Raw genomic sequence first — 23,869 nt, 5'->3', positions numbered from 1 at the left:
ATTGCAACTAAATAATAATCTCATTCAGTTCAGATGTTGTGAACTGCAGAATTGAAAATTTCACAAGTGACCCTTGTTCAACAATTTTTTGTTGAGGAATCTCCACCAATTACTAACTCATAGGCAGCATATTTTTTTAAACTAATCTTGTTCCAAATAAATGTTAAGGTAGTAATGAAGAAACTAGAATTCCCCTTCACAAGAGGAATGCTATCCCATCTGCAGTTAGTAAGATGCAAATAGGAATTGGCTATAAAGAATCAATAGAGACACAAACACAGGACAGCATGATTGAGCAGCAAATTGGTTTGCTAAATTCTAGAAGAGGACTGCACTGGCAGATGTAGACATGGTTAAGCTGCAGGTTGCACATAATCTACTCCTTGATATCTGAAAAGAAGATGCAAATTATTTTTCAACATGCTTTGGGCCAGACCCGGGCTGGACAACTTTCACGTTCATATTGCCACACTACAATGACACATTAACCAATATATAGCAGGAAAGTCATACTTACATAACTGTACCTGCTATAATTGGTAGGAACTACATAAAAATAAAATAGATCTGAGGGACATTTTTAAGGCATGCTAGAATAAGTATAAATGGAGGAATATCTATGATGGTTCACAAGTGGACTAATCCCAAATTAACATGCAAAAACATTAAAAGCATCAAATGTGGGGCATGGTCCGAAAAATTTTGTACTTTGTTGATTTTGCCCCCTTTTGGTGCAAAATAAACAGAAGCAATTAGTTTAAATTTACTTGCCAACACTGCTTTATACCAAATCAATCATTCGTGCAATAAAGCTTTTCTATTTCCATTCTTCAATAATCTCTCAGCATTGATATAACCTTCAGGTAACAGGTATCATTGTTCACTCACTATGGCATGCAGGATGGCCTTATTCAGAAGCATCTTCTCCCTCAAGCAATGGTACCAAAATAGATCATCTGGTCATTACCAAAATGTTATCTGTAGAAGGTTATTACTTGTATTTCACAGGCTTTAAAGCCCTTCGGACATCACAGGGTGTCCAAATAAATGCAAGTTTTACTTTTCCTGATTGGATAGGTCAAATTCTCGGTTTTTGCTTATTTTGTTGGACGTAACGTGGTCAGCCTCTCATCGTCCTTTCAAACTTCCACCTTTTCTTTCACCCTTTTTCACCTGACCATAACTGACTGTGGAAGTCTGGCATGCCTTTAGGACATTTTGCATAGATTTAATTTATACTAAAAATGAATCATGAACTGGAATATTTAATAAACACTCTTTATTATGCATCGGGACTACACACTTCATTGCTCATTCTTTCTTGATGTTTACAATATCACAGATTTTGCTGTTTAGCTATCTCCTGTTCTGACCTGGTTATCGTTCTTGTTGCATTCTATTTATTTGCTGAAAATTATAAAATTAAGTAACTTTTAAAATACAAACCAAAAACTTACACACACCAAGGATACAAAACAAAATCATGGATGAATTATTAAAATGCACAAATTAGGAGGGAAAAATTCCTACCAGGGATGTTCAAGGATATTATTCCCTGACATTCTGCTTTATTTTAGAAATAAGGTTAAATGTAAAATAAGGAGTACAGCCATTTTTAACAGCATGTCCTTAGCAAATCAATGAAGGGTTTAAAAGTCTCAACCTCTACACAAAACACAAAACAACACTGTCAAGAGATTTGGGAACTGCAATGCCAATGTTCAATATAACAGAAAACACTTTATTTCACTTTGATTTTGATGAATTACATGAACACTCTTGACTTACAACAGCAGTCTCGCAAACATATTCATGATTTCTTTACTCTCAGTAACTACCAGTTAGAGATGCTTTTGTTCATATACTTTACAGTATAACACAATACAGTGCAGGAACAGGTCCTTTGGCTCAGCAAGTCTGCGCCAACTCTTAATCCCTATTTAGATCAGCTACTTATTGCCATGTGTGGTATGTATTCCTCTATACGCATCACAATAAGAGTGTCCGGCATGATATGACTTAGAAGTTATTAATGTGCTTGCTTCCACCACCTTTATGGGCAGTGCATTCCAGGCACCCATCAGCCTCTGTGTCAAAAGAAATTCCCCATAATTCTACCCTGAGCTTTCCCCTCCCACCTTGAGCCCATGCCTTCTTGTAGGTAACTTCTGACCCTGGGAAAAAGCCTCTGACTAGCCACTTTACCTATGCCTCTCAGGCATAGGTAAACTTTGTAGACCTCTATCAGGCTGCCTCTCAGCCTCCGTCTTTCCAATGGAAAAAAATGAGTTTATCCAACCTCTCCTCATAACTAAAACCAGCCAGATCAGGCAACATCCTAGTAAACATTCTGTGCCCTCTCTAAAGCATCCTAGTCCTTCTGGTAGTGTGGTGACCAGAACTGCATACTTCTTGGCCTCCTGATATGTCATCCAAAAAGCTGAATTATTACGATACAGCAATCTCATCATGATCTTCAATTAATATTCATAAAAGGACGATCAAAGCAGTTTATGGCTATTATTTAAATCTGGGATGAAATTTCAAATTTGAATTACTCCCATTGTCCTTTTTTAAATGATATCCATTAAACTGTACTATCAAGGCATTTCCAATAGTGGAGCATTATTAATTAGTAAATTTAAAATAATAAATTTTTGATACTAAAATTCAGAACTGTCAGTGCTTGTAAGAACACCAGTCATTAAGTGAACTGCATAATTAGTGCAAGACATTTAAATACCTATGATTGCAGTTTAGACAACACTACTTTAGTGACGTTAAGTATTGTAGGCAAATACTTGTTTCTAGTCACGTAAAAGGGTCAAGATAGATAAGAGTTAAGCTCAAGCAAATTAAAAACCATGAAAATTCTATTAACCTTGAAATTAATACTCAAATACTTTACATATTCCCCACAGCACCTAATCTGTTTTGCTTTGGCAGCTCTTGCCAATACAGCTACCAATTTACTTCATCGCCATATATAGTGATTATGGCGATATAATTGCCCGAATTATTTCAGGTGCAATCACAGAGTGGCATGCAATGGATCTGCACAAAACACCATTATGGAATTTATTTTCTTCCCTCTATGTTGACCTCATCACAGAACATATGAAATGAGCTAACATGTAGAATGGACTTTGTTCTCAGGTTCAAGTCATCTGGAAAAGTCCAAAATTCTCCAATCACAGCTTACCACTTGGCAGGTTATGCACCCAGGATCAGGAGTGGAAAACCATTTATAAATACTCAAGGACAAAAACCTAATGCAATACCCAGGAATGATGAAGGAGGCCACTCATCTTTTTAAGGTACACCAAACTGCTTTCAGAAGTTGATCAAAGTAAGTTTTCTGCAGTCAAAGATGGCTTAACTACTTATATCTTCCCACCTAATTTCACTGGTTGTTCCGCAATTACAAAGAATCCTTAGGAAGCACCTAGGCAGTGTAAAGTGGCAGAGACAAAAACTAAGTTCTCTTCTCTATGTACTCATTTCTATCAGGGGTGCACACATATCATATTTCCTAGTCAGTCTCTTTCTGAAATTTTTTTTTTTAAAGAATTTTGATTCTAAAAAGTGATGACAGTGTAAGAAAAATAATAAATGAAAATGAAATGTCACTAGTTAGCAGCGAGAAGTAGGAATTGTGATAATTGTGTTCCACACTATCTACCTGAGCAAAAGAAGCCAAACATCCTACAATAGCGTCACAAATGAACTTAGCTCACTAAGCACCAGCTTTCCTCAAACTTAGCACCACCCCAGAAACAATGGCGTACAAGAGAAAAGCACAGTGTACTTAAGGAACCAACTTTTACCCTTTTTATAAAGCCAAGAGTTTAGGGACTGCACAAGTAAACAGGTAAAGCTCTTACTTGCTCCAAATATCTGTGTCAAAATGCTTTTCTGATGGCTGCAATCTATGTTGTATGGAGTTTCACCCGCTTTGTTCGGTCGGTACAGCAGACGGCCGTCTTTAGGGTTCCTCAACAGCAATTCAGCTAATTTTCTGCTTCTTCCACGAATTGCTATGTGAAGTGGAGTGTCTCCCTTCTAAAACCATAAATAACTGAAGCTTTAGAAAAAATACTTCAACACTTCAGTTCAATCATATTGTGTCTTGCAAACAAGATTTTATTTTAGGACAAGTTCATATAAAGACAGACAATCAGAACATAACTCTGACTGCAGTGTACAGTTAAATATCCAATAATCGAGAAATGTCAAGTTTTTACTGCTAAACAGTAACATAAACATGTACTGATGGCAATGAAATTGTGATTATACATCAAAAAATACATGTACCATATAATCAGTGTTTACAAGTGTATTACTGAAATGATACTTTCTCCATCAGGAGTGCACTATATCTACAGTAGCAGTGCAACTGTAGAACACACAAATGTTCAATCAAACAATAAAAATCAAACAAGCAGTCTCAAATTTTCCAGGGCAAAATATTTACACATCTAACTGCATAATTAATAAGGGGTAGCACTTTGCAACTGAACATTATTGAAGTGAGTGAAAATTACTTTATTGCTGGAGGCTTGTTCACCAAATAACTAGTTACTCAGGCAGACAAATCAAATACCACTTAAACTAAATCACAAGGAAGAAAATTGCTTGTAAACCATACTTTGTGTCAGTTCCAAACCCCTTTTCAAATGTTTACACAATAATCTCACAAAATAAACAAATTAAGTGTTAGTATACATTTATGATGAAATATAAATTAGACTGTACAGCTAGATAGCAGTGGAGGAGAAAAATGAGTGGCAGTTTGTTACAATGAGACAAGTTTTAAAAATTAGGAAGCTACATACAACTCAAAATATCAGAATACGTCAAAATACCAATTTTACGCATGAATAAACCTCAATTGTGCCTTCTTTCTTCAACAAAAGTAAGGTTCCAAACTTATAGAAGTATACACAAAATACATGTATTCCAATTCTTAAAACAGTTGTTCACTACGTAAGATGAAAAACTTGAATTTCCTTAGAGCCTGCTAAGGCTGCATTGCTCTAGAGGTGAGGTGACAGACTATTGCTGTCACTAAGACGGCATTTCACTGAATACGGCAACAATGACCCTGTGCAAATCAGGTTACGTTTCCAATGACTGGAGTCATACTGACATAAAAGGAAGATAATTGTGTTGGAGAATAACCATCTTACTCTTGGAACACCACTGGACACACCCCAGGAGCAGGTGGGACTTGAACGTGGGCATTTTGACTCAGAGGTAGGGGCATGACCACAACAACACAAAAACCCACAAGTTCCATCCTTTGCTACGTGTTACTTGCTATTTATCAGCCCAAGCCTGAATGCTGTCCAGATCTTGCTGCATACGAGCATGGATGCTTCAGAATCGGAGGAGTTGCAATTGATGCTAAGTATTACATAAATCATCCATGATATTCTTTCCATTATAAAATCAGAAGCGAGAACATTCACTGTTGGTTGCATTAAATTCGACATCAATTGCAACTTCTCCGATACTGAAGCAGTCCATGTCCATATGCAGCAAAATCTGGACAACATTCAGGCTTGGGCGGGTAACATGCATAACATATCATCTCTAAGCAATAACTGTTACTCCTTTACACTCAATAGCATTACCAGTGTTAATTCTCCTACTATCAATACTCTGGGAGTTACCACTGACTATGTTTACAAACAGCAAATCGGAAGCTAGGAATTTGAGTAATTCCTCAAAACCTGTCAACCTATCAAAGGTGCAGTCTGAAGCATGTTATAATACTAGTTACTTACCTGGATGAATGCAGCTACACCATTCAAGACATTTGACATTCAGCACAAAGCAGCCGATGGATTGGCACCCATTGACCAATTTCAAAATTCACTCCCTCCATCACTAACATTCAGTGGCAGAAATTTGTACATCTACAAGATGCATTGCAGAAACATACTGAGGCCCCTTAATATCTTCCAAATTAGGGTCCAAGGTATCACCTAGGACAAGAGCAGTAGATTCACAAGAGCACCATTACCTGCAAGCTTCCTTCCAAGCCACAAAGCATCAGACTTGGGACTATACCATCTGCTATCGCTGGGTCAAAACCCTAGAATGACTCCCCAACAGTATTTGCATTTCCAGCACTGACTGCAGCCATTCAATAAGTCAACTCACCAGCACCTTTTAAAGAGCAACGCGGTATGAGCAATAAGGGTGTTTGTTTCCTCCCACAGTCTAAAGATGTGCAGGTTAGGTGGATTGGCCATGCTAAATTCCCTATAGTGTCCAGGGGGATGTACCTTAGCTGCGTTAGCCTTGGGAAATGCAGAGTTGCAGGACAAGGGTAAGGGGACGGGTCCTTGTGGGATGCTGTTTGGAAGGTCGTTGTGGACTTGTTGGGCCAAATGGCCTGTTTCTACACGGTAGGGATTCTGTGATGATATCAAGCTTGACACCATCCAACACAAAGCAACCAGTTTGATTGTAACTCTATCCACATGCATCCACTCCCGCCACCACCTACTCTCAGTAGCAGTAAGATGTACTAATTTGCAAAAGACCCTCAGAAAGCACCTTCCAAACCCACAGCCATGTCCATCAAGAAGGACAAAGTTGGCAGATACATGGGAACACACCCACCCTCAGGTCCCCTTCAAGCCAATCACCATTCTGACTTGGAAGTATGTTACTGTTCCTTTACTGTCACTGGGTCAGAATCCTGGAATTCCCTCCCTCAGGGCATTACAGGTCAACCTACAGCAGATGGACTGTAGCCGTTCATAAAGAAGTTCACTACTATCTACCCAAGTGCAACGAGGGATGGCAATAAAGCCATGTCAGCCAGCAACACGCACATCCCAAAAGTAAATTAAAATCTCTTTCTGTTCTTAATCCCAAGTTCAAAAAAGTGTTTCCATGTCTTCAGCTGATTCAATGGGACAAACAGAAGTTTCTGTTTTTGGCAATGGAGTGTTCCATATATACTCAGGATATGATGAGTTGTTATGTAAATCCGAGATATTTCATTCTTTCTTAAAGTTTGCAGCAATTTTTTCTTGCCCACGACTTGAAGACACCCAGGTTGACAGGGCTGTTAAGAAGGCATACAGTGTTTTAGCTTTTATTAATAGAGGGATCGAGTTCCGGAACCAAGAGGTTATGCTGCAGCTGTACAAAACTCTGGTGCGGCCGCACTTGGAGTACTGCGTACAGTTCTGGTCACCGCATCTTAACCTAATCGTTCAAATTTATTTTTAGAAAGGGGCTGCATGGTGGCGCAGTGGTTAGCAATGCAGCCTCACAGCGCCAAGGACCCGGGTTCAATTCCCGCCTCAGGCTACTGTCTGTGTGGAGTTTGCACGTTCTCCCCATGTCTTTCCTCCAGGGTTTCCTCCCACAGTCCAAAGATGTGCAGGCTAGGTGGATTGGACATGCTAAATTGCCCGTAGTGTTCAGGGTTATAGGGAGGATGGGATGCTTCAAAGGGTGGTGTGGACTTGTTGGGCCGAAGGGCCTGTTTCCACACTGTAGGGAATCTAATCTAATCTAATTAATAAATGACATCCTAGACAACAACAAAGATCCCATGAACTACAAAAAAAATTACTATCATAAAGTAAGGTTTTATATTCTGTTCCAAAGGTCCTTCATGCCTCTAATGGCGATGGCATGATCAAGAAGTGTATCCAGAAGCAAATGCCTGCTACAGCATTCCCAACCAGGTTGGGCCTACAGGAAGAAATTCTGGCTTAGATTAAAATCACATATTGACAATCCAGAATATAGTAATGTGTTGCCATGAGGAAATTAAATTTGCAAACCTGGTGACCCTCAATTCTAAACTAATGCGCACCAGTTTTGACTGAGCATATCCTATGGTGTGGGCACTGAATTACCAGCAATTCCTCTCTGCAGTAACTAGTCAGTCACACTTGTAGCAATGACATAAATAAAGAAGGGTGAAACAAGAACTTCTCAGCTGCACCTCTTAAGGAAGTCTCCACAATGGTACAACTAAACATGAGGCGCTGCATTTTGAAAAGGTAAATCAGGGCAGGACATATACACTTAATGGTAAGGTCCTAGACAGTGTTGCTGAACAAAGAGACCTCGGAGGGTAGGTTCATAGTTCCTTGAAAGTGGTATTGCAGGTAGATAGGTTAGTGAACGCAACATTTTGTCTGCTTGCCTTTTTCGGTCAATACAAAGAGTATAGTAGTTGGGAGGTCACTTTGTGCGCGAGGCCACTATCAGAATACTGCATGCAATTCTGGTCACTCTGCTATAGGAAGGGTGAAAGCTGAAAAGGGTTCAGATAAGATTTACAATGATGTTGCCAGGGTTGGAGGATTTGAGCTAAAGGGAGTGACTGAATAGACTGGGGAATTTTCCCTGGAGCTTCAGAGGCTGATGGGTGACCTCATAGAGGTTTATAAAATCATGTGGGGCATGGGTAGGGTATATAGACAAGGTCTTTACCCATGGGTAGGGGAATCCAAAAAAAAAGTGCATAGGTTTAAAGGTAAAAGGGAAAAAGGTTTAAAAGGGGACCCAAGGTTTAAAGGGGTGCAACTTTTTCCAGAGAGTGATAGGTGTATGGAATGCGCTGTCACAGGAAGTGGTGGAGGACTTACAATTTTACCACTTAAAAGGCATCTGAATGGGTATATGAACAGGAAGGGTTTAGAGGGATAGGAGCCAAATGCTGGCAAATGTAACTAGCTTAATTTAGGATATCTGGTCGGCGTGAGTGAGTTGGACCGAAAAGGTCTGTTTCCGCACTGTACATCTTTATGACTCTGTTAAGTCATGTTGCAAATTTGACTTTGGGGTATTCCTGTAATTCCTGCATTACATCTAAAATCCAAGTATGTTCAGAGCTTTGGGGCTGGACTCTATGTTCCCCCAAGTGATGTGCTTACAGCAAAGGGTCATGTAAAATAGGGCCGATGCCTTGCTCACCACCCTTTTACAACACAAAGTGATTCCCATAATACAAGAGCAGGTGAGAACCAAAATCAGCCATTCGCCCATCATACGAAAATAATAAATGGCCAATTGAGCTCAATAGTACCCTGATAGTAGGAACTGCCGAAGCTGGAGAATCTGAGATAATTACTGTGTAGAGGTGGATGAACACAGCAGGCCAAGCAGCAGAGGAGCAGGAAAGCTGACGTTTCGGGTCGAGACCCTTCTTCATTTCTGATTTATGATTTCCACTGACAAGTGGAATTCCAACTCTGCATTAACTTATAACTCCATTGTGTCTGCGGAGCAGGCTTCTTCTGGGTCCATCACCTAGCCACCATTTCAGAAGAAGGGTCTCGATCCGAAATGTCAGCTTTCCTGCTCCTCCGATGCTGCTTGGCCTGCTGTGTTCATTGAGCTCAACACCATGTTATCTCAATATTATCCTCCTCACGACATAACATTGTTAGTGTGGGTACCCAAGTAGGCGTGGGAAGCCATTTTCCTTAAGCCAAGTTTGCAAAAGAGGAAGGGAGGGGGTTGCATCTTCAAAGGGTGCTCTTTGCACATCAGGCGGCGTTCCCCAGAAGATAGTATACCCCTCTTTTCTCCTTGCACATACTGAAAACTAATTTCTCCATCCTTCCCCAAGATATCCAAACCCTTGCCAACCAACAGACCCTGTCTACCTGGGTCTGAGAGGCCATCAGACCTTCTTCTGAGGATTGGCTGGAGCCCCATCAGCACCCACTATCTAGCTCTGGCACTCTGGTATTGATGGAGCTACTAGCCAATCAGATTAGCCAACAGCTCCACAGTATATGATTTCCACTGACAAGTGGAATTCCAACTCTGCATTAACTTATAACTCCATTGTGTCTGTGGAACAGGCTTCTTCTGAGCCCATCAGCTAGCCATCAACTTTAATTCTGCCAAGATTCCCATCTATGCCCCAGATTCTGAATCTGTTTAAAAATAAAAGAATGGATAATGCAATGTCAATTTTTCATACTTTTGTACCCAAGTCGTTTCAAGTTTATTAAATATTCTCCAGTTCACATTTAAACTAAAGTAATAATTCATCCTACACACACTGGTTTGCTTCACTTGAAGTTACCACGTACAAAATCAGATCTGCCCCAAGCAAATATTTGAGATTGTATTCTCACTTGGCTGATTGGAAATGCAATATTTGCAGTCAGAGAAGTACCTAGTACTGTGAAGTAAAACTAAATGGGAGGCATCATCTATATAGATGAGTGATGCAATGAAAAACAATCAACTGCACACAAACATGTAGTCATTTCTAGATTTGAAAAACGGTTACCAATGATTACAAGAAAAGCCATAGACAATAGACGTACAGAATTTTATCTCTAGGTGGAGTGGGGGGAAAAACTCATTGTTCACTCCCCTTTACTTTGAAAAGCACATTTTATTTTTTTAAAAAGAGCAGCTCAATTAATCTTTTTGTTTTACACAGCTTACAATTTCAATTTTCATTCTCCCTTTTGCACACATTATCATTCCAGAGGAATTTTGGGAATTACTGCATCTCACCCAGAAAGCAACATGAAAGCATGCAACCACCAATTGTTTAGAATTAAGTGCAACTGCAAATAATTGGCATTCATAATTTTTTAAAAAATTAAGTCACAAGTATCTTAATAGAAGATATGCAAAGTACTTAAAAGTGACTTATCATGGGCACCTCCATTTCTAAAATCAACCCTTCCTGCCTTTCAAAAGGAAACTCAACTGCACATCATTTGCATTCAACCTCCTATTCTTTAAATAGTTCAGGTTTCAATAAATATGAAAATACAACTTTTTCAAATTTACTGGATTTCACATTGACTCTGTCCTGTATTCCAAATGGTTTCAAAAAGTTACAATTTCACATAATATTTCACTGAACTATTCATTTTCAATTAAAGGCTTACAACATGCCTAGTCATGTTCAGTGGTTAAGTTTTAAGACAACAGCTGCAAGATGTTGCAGAAACAACGCTTATCACATTAAACACACATTATGTTACCTTATCTGCTGCTGATACTTTGGCTCCCTTATCCAATAAAAGTTCAACTATTTCAATATTTCGCATTTTAGTTGCTTTAATGAGAGGTGTCTCACCATCCTGAAAATGCAAAAAAGATTTATTTCATTTTAAAATCAGTGACTAACATATTGTATTGTACTGTATTCCACTTTATATTGCCTAGACCCCCAAAAGAACATTTTTCATACATTATGTCACTGAGGAGTTAGCAATTCTCAAAAACACTGCAACAAATAACTCTATGCTAATTACCTTAAGAATAATTCAGGAGAAAACACAAAAAGACATGGTCAATTAGCTTAATCTGTGCTTAATCACAAGACTTTTATTTGAAAATAGGGGTCTGAAAGAAGTTTTCAAAATCATAAGGGTCCAGGGCAAAGTAGATAAGGAGAAATTATTCCCACTTTATAAAATGATCAAAAACAAGAGTGCACAGACTTGAATTAATTGGTAAGGGAAGCAGATGTGCCAAGAGGGGAAAAAAATTATGCACTGTGAATAGGGCACTACCTTAAAATGTGGTAGGAGGCAGGTACAAACAAAACATTCAAAAGATCATTAGGTGAATCTTTATTTAGAAACAATATGCTTGGATACAGGTAAAAGATTAGAAAATGGTGCTAAGCAGGTGCAGAAGCCGGCTGAATGGCCTCCAGCCACTTGAAATTTGGTGAAATAACATACTTCCATGAATTCCGTTCTATGTCAACAAATAATGTAATAGTAAATTGGGAATGCTTGAAGCATAGTGTGTGTTTCAGTACTGTAATATGAAATATCACCGTCTGCTGATATCATTGCAATACTTTTCAAAAGTCAAACTAAATTTAGTGACCACAGAAATACCAATATCTGAAAATAAAGAAAGTACCTTAATGCATCCAGAGTCAACATCAAGTGCATTTAGGCCAGATATGGCACAAGCCAAATGCAGGTAAAAGCTCTCTTTAGTCTCCCACCAACTTCCACACAACAGAAATGTTCTTCTGTCGATTAATTATTCCATTTCACTACTGGTCACTCTTATAGCTTCCGTCATGGAACAGGTGGGAGAATCTCAGGCATAAAGGCAGAATCTCAAAAGAAGCGATTGCCAGTTAGAAAGGAAATTGTTCCTCATTCCTGTCCTAACAGTGGTGAGTCAGTGAAATTGCTTACTGCAGATGCTGTAAAGGTTGGAATATTCAAGAATGAGATAGATTTTTAATTGGTAAGGGAATCAAGAATAATGAGGAAAGAGCAGGCAAGTGGAGTTGAGGATTATCAGATCAGCCATCATCTCAAAGAAAGACTGCAGCAGATTCATTGGGCTGACTGACCTACTTCTGCTCCTACATCATGTGATCTTATGTTTCCCTGCTTCTATACCATCATTCCTTTCAATCTACCCAATCAAATCTAGCTAGTTCTTACTTCGTGCATGTGAAATTAGCTTTAATATAAATGTCAGTCATCAGAATCCTTCTTATTCATTTACGGGCTTTGGCACTGCTGTCTAGATGACCAGTTATTGCCCATGAGAAGGTGATGAGCTAACTTACTGAAGTGCTGCACTTCAAGTGGCATTGACATGCCCAAGAGCAGGTGGGAAAGGAATTATAGGATTTTGACCAGCAGCACTGAAGGAACGAAAATTCAGTTCCAAGTCAAGATGGTGTGGGGCTTGAAGAGGATCTCGTCAGTGGTGCTTGTCTCTGTTGATTGTTTCACTCGTGAGCCTCAGGTCAAGAAACAGCTACTGATTACAACAGAATCTTCTTCCAGAATCTTTCACTTGTACACTGTACTTGGAACCAGCCGGCTGGAGTATGGCCTTTTACACAAGCTTGGTCTAAATTTTACAAACTAGTTGTAAATGTGAAATAAAGGTGGGGCAGTCTAAGCATGCATTGGCACTGAAGTACTCCACAAACTGATGTGCCTGCACAAACAAATCCTGGCATGATAAATGTCACAGCTAGTCAACATTAACATCACCTTCAGCCTGAGCTCAAGGCTGATGGCCATTTTGATGTTCCAAGTAATTGTTCAATGACGACTCATTCCCAAGTTGCAAGTTTTGGATCATCTTCCTGTTACAGTAATTAACACCTATTCAGACAATTTACAGTTGGTGGATATCTAGATTGCCAATTACCTTCTAAAAATAGCTTCAAGTAACTTGTGAAATAAAAACCGAAAGAACTATGGATGCTGTAAATCTGCAACAAAAACAAAGTTGCTGGAAAACCTCAGGTCTGGCAGCATCTGTGAAGGTAAAAAACAGAGTTAACGTTTCAGATCAGTTGACCCTTCCATTAACTGTTTCTTCATTCACACTTGCTGCCAGACCTGCTTAGCTTTTCAAGCAACTTTGTTTTTATTTCCCCCAAGTAGCTTGCAGTCTATTAGTCCAAAGCAACGCAGCTCTCAGAACAAGCCCAGTGAGGATAAGTCTTTCAATAAGGCATCAAAACAGTTGATACGATTCAGCATTTAAAGGCTTTCCAGCCTATTAGATTCATGGCCCCCATCAACACCTGCTGCGCTCTCGGGTTTCAGACGGTTTTGAAAACCATGTTAAAAGTGAGAATAATACAACTAAATTTTCATTTCTTTTCCAGACCCACCATCCCCAAGCACCTCTTAGAGGCACACTAGCTACATGTCAGAGAATGGGATCATGTTAAAATTTCCAGTGTTAAGTACAACATTTCAGTCCCCAACCCCTTTGGACCTAAACTCATGCCTTTCCCACCTTCAGCTCCCAAACCAAACCTTACAGGTTAAAAATTCACCACAAATTGAGGAAAAGGATGGGTGAACTAAAGGCAGAAAAGAACAGTTCAGACAAAAAAAAAATTGTAATATTTAAAACTTAGAACAATTCATAGCCTATAAACAGTAAGTCTCCACACCTACATTTCCTTACCATAAAAGATTTCCTCAGAAACAGTGACCATAACATGGTAGAACTTAGCATTCAGTTTGGGAGGGAGGGACTCGAGTTAAATGTAACAGTGCTAAGCTTAAGTAAGGATAATTACAAAAGGAATGAAGGGAGAGCTGACTGGAGTGGTCTGGAAAAGGAGTCCAGTAGCAAATATGGTTGAGGAAGAACAACAGACTTTAAGAAAGCAGTTCATGGCTTACAGCAACAACATATTCCAGTGGGGAAAGCAAGTTTCTAGGACAGAATGAGCCATCCATATTAAATCAGAGAAGTTAAGGATAGAGTCAGATGGAAGGGGCAAATAAATACAATGTAGCAAAGATTAGTGGTAAGCCAGAGGATTAGGAAAGTTTTAAAAACAAACAAAAAGATAACAAATAGAAAGGAGAAGAAAATTTACCCTGAAAGTTTATTTAAGTAATATCAAGAAAGACAGCAAGAGGTCATTTAAATTGATAAATAGGAAGACAGAAGCCAAAGTGAAGACAAGTTACAAAGCAAATGAGGGTAGGAAAACATTAATTAGGAACTAGGAAGTAGCAAAGGATTTCCATAAATACATTGCATCAGTCTTCACAGCAGAAGGCGCTAACAGCATTTTAAAATTACTAAAGATTGAAGGGGCAAAAGGAGAATAAGAAATAAATATAATTACTGCTAGGAAAGAAAAGGTGCTGGGGAAAATAAAAACTGATCCAACCCCTGGACCTGATGGGATTGTAGAACTTCATGAAGGGGAAATAACGTATGACAAATTTAGTAGAAATTCTTGAGGAGGTAACAAGCTGGATAGACAAAGGGGAAGCAGTGGATGTAAACGTGTTTGGATTTTCAGAAGGCATTTGAAAAGGTACCACGCGTAAGACTACTTAAGATGGTCCAGGGTGTTGGGGGAAATGTACTACCATAGTTAGAGGCCTGGCTAGCTAACAGAAGACGCAGTTAGGGGTTGGGGGCGGGAGGGGTACGTTTTCAGGATACCAATTATTATTTGTGGTGTGCCACTGTGATCATTGAGAGGACCTAACTCTTTACAATATAATGACTTGGATGAGATATGCATTATAGCCAAGTTCGAGGTGACACAAAAATAGGTACGAAGGCAATTGGTGAAGATATTAGAGTCTGTAGAGGCATACAAACAGGTTAAGTGACTGGACAAAAACTTGACAGATGAGACAGAATGTGGGGAAATGGAGGAACGGAATATTATTTAAATGCAGAAAGACTGCAGAAAGTTATGGATTTCAGAATCTTCATCCACGATTAGCATCCACATTCAGCAGCGACTAGAAGAGGCAGACCGAACGTCAGCCGTTACTTCAAAGGGAATGAAATATAAAACTAGGGAGTTTTTCCTAGAAGTATATAAGGCGCCAGTCACAACACAGTTGGAATAATGTGAAGTTTTGGGCTCTTATCTAACATATACTGGCTTTGATGTCCAAAAACCATTCTCTGGCTGATACCAGGATGGAAGGAGTGTCTTACGAGGAGACGTTGAGTAGATTGATCCTGTAATCATTACAGGTTAAAATAATGAGAGGCAACCTTACTGAAGCATACAAGATGCCCAGGGGAAATAATGGAAGATGCTCCAAGACTCTTTCCATGTGGAAGAGTCTAGGACCAGTGGGCCTAATCTCAGAATAACAGGTTGCACATTTAAGTTAGAGATAAGGAGGAATTTCTTCTCTTAGAGGACAGTGAAACTATGGAATTCTTTACTGCAGAGGGCTGTTATGGCTGGATCATGAAGTGCAGTTAAGCCAGAGATAGCCAGATTTTCAACAGATAAAGGAATTTATGAGCAAAAAAAAGGCAGGAAAGTAGAGTTTAGGATTATTGGATCTGTCACAGTCATTGTGACTGGCTAAATGGCCTACTTCTGTTCCTATGTCTTATGCTCTTTTTTTAAAAAATCTTCTGGGCCAGGAGGTTGAGTGGCAGTACTTAACAATTATCACGTTGCTTAAATGGTGCTTGGATTGCTAGCTAAGTACTAACTTACTGTAGAGTGTTTAAGGGGCAATAAATATAAAAGTTCAACAACTTTGCACAACCATAAGGCTTGGTGAGACAATACTTGAAGTTAATAAAGGGGAAATGCAAATTAGAAAGCGATGTGATATTAACAAATAATACATGATTTCCGTCAGTGCAAGCTGTTGGCTGATTTTCAAAGTGCTTATCGCATGCAGCATTCAGACACCATTACATGCTCAGTAAATAAAAAAAACGAGACCAGGAAATTTTAATTAATTCCAGCATCAAACTATACAAAATTGATTTAACTCAGCAGATACAACATTAGAGTCTCAATGACAAACATGCAAGGATTCCTCGTAGTTCAAATGAGGGAGAGAATAAAAACTAATCTCAATCTGATTAGACAAGATGTCTGAAAATTGAATCTTCTTTCCTGCAGGAAGCAGGTGTGAAAGAACAAAAATGTTATGATAGCGAAAAAGTAATAAGCAAGTATAAAGTCTGTCTGTATGAATTCCAGTTAAGTATCCAGTCTTACCTTAATGCAAATTTCTGTGTCAGGATTGCACTGAAGAATATCCCTTACTATGGTTGCATTTCCTTTCTCCACAGCCCAATATAGAGCAGTCTTATTATCCTAAGAGGAATGAGAAAACTTACAGTATTACGCAAATGTATAATTTCACGTAATTTTTATTTTGCCAAAAAGGGCAAGAAAATTTGATCTTCTCTGGGAGTAAACAACATGACACAATCTTAAACTTCAGCCTTGACTCAAGGGTGTTAGTTCTGCTCTGAGTGACAAGGCTGTGCATTGAGGCCTTATTCCAGGAGACTGGACAGATAATCGAGACTGATCCTGCAGTACAGTGCAAGAAACTACTTAGCATAGATATATGATTTTGGAATATACGATTTTGGATGAGGTGACTAAACAAAGGACCGACCTGGTGGTTGCAAAAATTTGGTGTTTTTTTTTGGGAAAGATTAGCAGGCAAGTTCTCCTGACTAAGGAAAACATGTATTCTGCAATCTCTAATGTTAAGCATAGATTATCGAGTCACTTCTCTCTTTGAAATTTGTAATATATTGTTATATACAAACTGGCTGCTACATTTCCCATCATCACAAGAGTGACTATCATAGCACTGTATAAGCTATTAATCACTTTGTGAATCCAAAGTTAGTGAAAGGTTATATAAATCCAGATTTTCTCCTTTTAAAACAATTCTTCGCACCAAGTGACTTTGTCAAGTTTGCCACTCAGTTTCCTCGTCAAAAAAAAAAACGCTGCAATATTTTAAACTGCCAAAGTCTCTGACATATGACAATTATGTTCACCCTGCTATATAGACAGGCACTAAAAATTAATAAATTAATTCAAGTTAATGTCTCATCTCCATTCCCAAGATACCAGGGTGGCTGAGGAAGTTTTTGATCATTGCAATCTGAATTTATGAATGATTTTCTATTTTATGCATAACTTTTATTTTTTAAAAAAAAATCAAGTAATTATTAACATTTGAAATTAAGCAACTCTTCGTATCTCTTCTACTGGTTTATGTTTAGACTTACTGTTCCCTTTATATCTATGTCCGCATATTTTTGCAGTAAAGCCCTCACAATCTCCACATGTCCACCTTTCACAGCACCAATTAGGACAGTGTCTCCACTCTAAAAAGAAAATGCACATACAGCATGGTAAAAATTTGCTCAGCAACCATAACACCACAACAATGGAAAATTAAAAGACAAGACTTAATATTCTCACAGTTAGCTGGATGGCTGATTGACGACACAGAGTGACACCAACAGCACGTGTACTGGCTGAGGTTACCCCAAAGATCCCACTTTCTCAATCTTTTCCCTCATCCAAGGTGTGTTGTCCCATGGGTTAACCACCACCAGAGGTTGCTGTCTAATGAGAGTGCAGCCTTATGGTCCTTAGGAACCATGACCAATTTAATTTGTGTGTTCGCACTATATTAAGGCCAAAATAAGGAAAGTTTAAACCTACTCTTGAACACACTTTTACAAACAGATATGCAAGTAATTAATTTACTTCAAAGTAAAGTCCTGCTTTGATCTGAAAGATACTACCAGACTGGACAAACTCAGGTAATCTCATAGCATCTGCAGAGATAGAAACATAGATAACATTTTTGACTTTCTTCATTACACAACTTTCAAAGTTCCAAAGAATTCCTATCACTCAAAGCGTTAACCTGACTTCTCACGCCACAAGCACTGCTAGGACTGTTGAGTTTCTCCACCACTTTGTTTTCATTCAAAGCCATAATTAGATATGTAAATACTCAAAAAGATCATCACCAATTGTAAAGTTAGAACCCAACCTCTACAATACTATCATGATGAGGTGCTTCCCTACAAAAAGCCAATAAAGAGCTAAATCAATTCCAATGGTTAAAGATTTCTTTGTAGCAAGTTATGAATAAACGTGAGCAAATGCCCAGCCAGCCAACCTGCTCGGAAAGGATAGTGTGGCTGAGAAAAAATATGAATAAAGATTTGAATCATGTCAAAATTACAAAATCCGTTTGTCAGTGATTTCACTACATAACAAGGTTTTTTTGCAAAAGCTGAAATTGGCATTAACCTTAAAAAAACTCTCAAACATAATATGAAAGAAATACAAACCCTGTCAGGGATATTGACGTAAGTACCAGCGTCCAACAGATCCTGAACAATTTCAATGTGTCCTTCCTTGGCAGCAATCATCAAGGCTGTATTCCCATCTTTGTCAGTCAGATTAACATTTGGATTGTACTTTAACAACTCCTTCACTCCTTCCGTGTAGCCGCCTTTAACTGCCACTATTAAAGCAGTCATAGAGTTCTACAAGATGATGTGGAAAAATTAGAGTTTTCAATAAAAACTTTTCTAAAATAGACAAGCGTCATTTTTGCCTTTTGCAAAGTCAGAGAGACTAATAAGTAGAGACATTGCTGAAAAAAGATGTCGTGTCTAAATGTTTTGCTTTGCACTCATCAGGACAATTCATACGACTATCAATCAACAGCATTATATTGGTGTGCTTGCAAACTGTTCTGATAAAAGGGAGAGGTGAAAAGCTTCAACAAAGTGTGCTTTTTTTTTTCCCCAACAATACTCATGCTATGCACTACCAAACAACGAAATAAATGTGGAGATATGCTACTTCCGACTGCAGTGGATGCAGAAATAAAGACCAAGAATAGTTTGTGGATGAAATCAGGGTAGGAAGATGAGACACAACTGAACCAGACTGGGTGTGAAAAATAAAAACACTCTAAAACCTCATCAAAAGAATGTTGTCAACTACTGATCACAGCCCTGCAGGGCAGAAGACCCTTAAAATCTCTGCCAAAAACTCCTGCAATATACTCCTGCAACTTCCCTCAAATTGCTTTCTTGGCTCTTCTCCCAATACCAAACAGTTTCTTCCTAAACATAGCTACCTCTCAGGGGTGATTATAAACTTAGTTGGGAGATCAGAGCAGATAAAACAAACTCAATTTTAAACCCAACTGAGCCATAGGATGCACTGGACAGGCAGCCTATACAAGGTAAGAAACAGTGCAAAGAAATGTGCTGAGTGCCAGGTTTGTGAGAAAGGCATTGTTGCAATAAATCATAAAACAATGGTAAAAGTAAACACTGAGGAATCAACCAACTAGACAGGAGTTAGTAGGGGTGTGCGCAGCGCACGCATACTCTGTGGAGAATATATGTACAATCAGACTGGGCAAATTATGTAAAAGTCATTGGAGCACAAGTCACGTAATATATTTAGGAGTGTATCCTGGAACAATATTTTCTAGGCAGAGGTTATCTTAGAGATCAGTTTTGTATAACGATAAAGGGTTAAAGTGCAACTGTATTGTCAGCAATCCCCATAGGAGAAGTGATCATATGATAATTGTGCACCAAATCTCACAAGAACTTGTCAATTGAAGTTTGGGTATAAGGCACAATATTAAGTATAGTTCATCCTTTTACCTGTATTCATTCATGGAATGAGGGTATCACTATTAGGCAGCATTTATGGCCCATCCCGAATTGTCCAGAGGGGAGCTGACAGTCAACCACATTGTTGTGCATCTGAAGTCACATGTAAGCTAGACCAGGTAAAGATGGCAGTTTTCTTCTCAAAAGGACATTAGCGAACCAATTGGTAGAGGCAAAGGGACATTAAAAGAGTTAATTGATAAGCAATGACAAACTTTTTTTTAAAAAAATCACAATTTGTGATTATACAGTCCATTAAGAACTAAAAATGGCTAACTAAATAGACTGAAAGTAGAAGATGATAAAAAGTAGTGACTCATAAGGCTTGATAGCCTTCTTGATAGTATTAAGATTAGAAGAGTTTAAGAAATGAGACAAGGATGACCAGAGGGGAAACTTGAAATGAGGAAGTAGCAAGAAATTGCAAGAGAAATTCCATACACAAGGAGAGTAGTTAAGTAAACATGGGCTTCTTAGGAGTTTGAGACAAAAGAAATTATAATGGGGAATAGAGGCAGAGGCATTACATAGGTTGAAGAAAAGAAAATGCCAGAAAAAAGTGGGACGCAGTATACTGTGAATGAGGAAGTAATTTCTTCTTCTTAAGGAAAAGATACTGGAGAAATGAATGAGGCCAAATGCCAACAAACTGTATAACCTGAAGGCCTACATTTTCAAGTTCCAAAACAGGAACTAGCATCAAGAGTAGATGCGCTGCTTATGACTGTCCAAAATTCTGGACAATTTCCAGTGAATTTGAAAGGAACAAATAACACAGCTATTCAAATAAAGCAAGGGAAAGAAAAAGGCAGAAAAGAAAGAATTTTTGAACTGTTAAAAACTTATTAAAAATTGCCCATGCACACAAAACATAAAAAGTTAGCAAAAGTACGTGCATCAGCAGACCAAAAAAGTTTATTGCAAGAGAATGGGTCTATACTCTCTGGAGTTTAGAAGAAATCAGAAATTATTTCGGAATTAAAAAACTGAAAAATAATTGGAGATAGGTGGAAATGTCAAGTAAGCAGTTTAGCAAGGAACTTATTGAATGTCGGAATATGGTCAAGAGCCTGAGAGGCCAGCTCCTTCTCCAAATTCATATGCTCATAATCGTTCACATGATTTTATTGAAACAGAAAAATTCTGAGTGAGCGTGGCAGGATAAATGCCAAGAGGCTGTTTTCCTTGGGTGAAGTGTCCAGACCAAGGAGACATAAACACAGAAGATGGCTTGGTTATTTGGGACAAAGTTAAGGGAACTCTCTCTGCTCAGAAGATGGGAAATCTTCTGAATTCTCTCTGCACATACTGGTAGATGGTCAGACACCAAACATGTTCAAGACTGCAATTAACAGATTTTTGGACACCAAACAAGATTAAACAACATGGAGGAAAATAAGCAGGAAAATGGGGTTGAACACTAGAACTAGGAGCAAGAGAAGTAGGCAATTCAGCAGCTCCAGCTCTCAATTTGGTACAAGCATTGCTGATCTCATCCTGGCCCCAAGTTCACATTCCTGCCCTCTCTCCATATACCTTCAACCCATTGCTAATTAAAAATCTGCCCTCCTCCTTAAGTTTACGTAATGTCATGGCACCCACCACACTCTAGGGTAGTGAATTCTACAGATTCGTAAACCTTTGAGACAAGTAATTTCTCCTCAGCTCTGTTTTAAATCTGCTGCTCCTTATTCTAAAACTGCAACTTCTCATTCTAGATCATCCCTCATGGGAAAACGTTTCCTTTTTACGTCTACTTTGTCAATCCTTTTCAGTGTCTTGTATACTTCAATTAGATCTCTTCTCATTCTTTTAAACTTCCACCTGAACTGCTCAATCTTCTGGTGAACCTCTTTTGAACTGCCTCAAACACAACTACATCCTTCCTCAAGTAAGGGACCAAAATTGCATGTAGTACTCTAGGTGTGGTCTACCTAAAACTTTGACCAGTTCCAGAAACACTTCCCTACTTCTATGGTATACAGCAAGAAATGTAAAAATTCCATTTGCTTCCTTTATTACTTGCTCAATTCATGACAATGAAGGGTGGAACAAGGTCACATAGCCTTCTCCTTAGGATGAAAGGGATTGATTTGTGATCAAATCGAAAGCCAAGCTGAAACGAAGAGGCAACTGGACTGCAGATCAAGATATCTCTGGTTAAGATACAGGATTAGCTGGTTAACAGTACATCTCTGCAGGAGTTCCCCAGGGTTGCGTCCTGAACACAACCATCTTCAGCTACTTCAATGACTTTCCCCCCAGCACAAAGTCAGAAGTAGTGATGTTTGCTGATAATTGCACAATGTTCAGCCCTATTCCCAACCCCTCAGATACTGAAACAGTTCACAGTCAAATGCAACAAGATCTGAACATCCAGACTTGGACTAACAAGTGCATGTAAACATTCACACCACACAAATATTGGGCAATGACCACCTCCAATAAGAGACAATCTCACCACCATCTTGATATTCATTGGCATTACCATCACTGAATTACCCACTATCAACATTTTGGGGTTACGACTGGTCAGAAACTAAATGGGACTTGCTGTACAACCACAATGGCAACAAGAGCAGGCAAGAGACTAGGAATACCGAGGCGTGTAATTAACCTCCTCACCCTACCATGTACAAGGTTCAAGTCAGGAATGTGACGCAACATTCCCTACTTGCCAGGATGGGTGTGTATCTCCAACAACACTGAAGAGGTTTGACACCATCTAGGACACAGAAGTCCTCTTGACTGGCACCATATCCGCAATCATCTATTCCCTCCACCACTGACAGTCAGTATCAGCAGTGTGTGTACTCCACAAGATGACACTGCAGAAATTCACCAAAACAGCCTTAGACAGCACCTTCCAAAACTATGACTTCTTCTATCCAGAATGGTAAGGAGAGTGGATAAATGAGAACACCACCACATTAATGTTCCCCTCCAAGCCACTCAAACTCTGACTTGAAAATATATCACTATTACCGGGACAAATTCTTGGAATTCACTCTCCAGGGGTATTAAGTCTCTGGAACTCTTCTCTGAAAATGGAGGCAATTAGGTCATTGAGTACTTTTGAGAGAGGTAGACAGATGTTCAAACAAAAGGAGGCAATTCAAAGGTTATTGGCGAAATAAGTGGGAATGTGGTGCGCAGGCCACAATCAGATCAACCAATCCTGTTCCTAGTTAACATATTCATGTGCAGAGTAGAAAATGTGGTTATTATCTCTGTTCTGATATACAATATTAAAAAGATTTAAAAAGTTAAACATGAATCAAGAAACAGATTAGAGTTACATAAGAAACTAATAGAGGCAGTGACGGACTGACTTATATTTCAATTTGAGAAAGCGCGACTAGTCCGACGGCAGAAAGATCCCTAAAAGGGAAAATTATTGCATTAGATTTTTAAAATTTAGCTGAGAAAGGTGGTGGGTCATGCCAGAACCACAACATTATAAAGGAAGACTTCAACTATCTGTTCAGTTATTTATATAGGATCGTAAAGCAATACTTGAAATGCAGGCTCTGACTACATGCTAACCAACTTCCTTACCTCATGCAAAGCCAAAGAACAACATAATTAGCCTGTCATGTTCCTACGTGCACGACGATAATACTTAGCTTTACCTCATTATTACTTCACTCAGCCCTCCATCATTTCAAAATTATCAAGCTCTTCATTATATCCTGTAATGGACATGCTAAAACTTCCACCAATTAAACAGATAAAGGATGGCAAATTTACTTCCCTAAAAGAACATCAGCAAACCAAATGAGTTTTGATGACAACTGATAATTCTGAGGCCACGTGCAAACGACAAACATCCAACTTCTAAACACTCAAGCTGACAAACATGATCCCATACAGGGGTACAATTTTAAAGATCTGACACATGAGCATTCCTTGCATT

General features: G+C 38.8%; 1 protein-coding gene across 4 annotated transcripts in view; it reads right to left on the bottom strand.

The window, feature by feature from the left end:
* Nucleotides 1–23,869, bottom strand: part of kidins220b (kinase D-interacting substrate 220b) — a 136,225-nt gene that overhangs the window by 63,363 nt on the left and 48,993 nt on the right. For all 4 annotated transcript variants that reach the window (XM_059645604.1, XM_048531791.2, XM_048531792.2 and 1 more), the window contains exons 8-12: nucleotides 18,604–18,801; nucleotides 17,521–17,619; nucleotides 16,484–16,582; nucleotides 11,001–11,099; nucleotides 3,885–4,062 (exon numbers count right to left, since the gene is read on the bottom strand). In XM_059645604.1, the coding sequence (XP_059501587.1) occupies nucleotides 3,885–4,062; nucleotides 11,001–11,099; nucleotides 16,484–16,582; nucleotides 17,521–17,619; nucleotides 18,604–18,801 (673 nt within the window). The remainder of the gene's footprint in view (nucleotides 1–3,884; nucleotides 4,063–11,000; nucleotides 11,100–16,483; nucleotides 16,583–17,520; nucleotides 17,620–18,603; nucleotides 18,802–23,869) is intronic.

Source organism: Stegostoma tigrinum, chromosome 4 (genome assembly GCF_030684315.1).
Source record: "Stegostoma tigrinum isolate sSteTig4 chromosome 4, sSteTig4.hap1, whole genome shotgun sequence".
Classification (NCBI taxonomy): Eukaryota; Metazoa; Chordata; class Chondrichthyes; order Orectolobiformes; family Stegostomatidae; genus Stegostoma; species Stegostoma tigrinum.
Note: the sequence above shows the minus strand (reverse complement) of the source record. Positions and strands in the feature narration are given on the sequence as shown.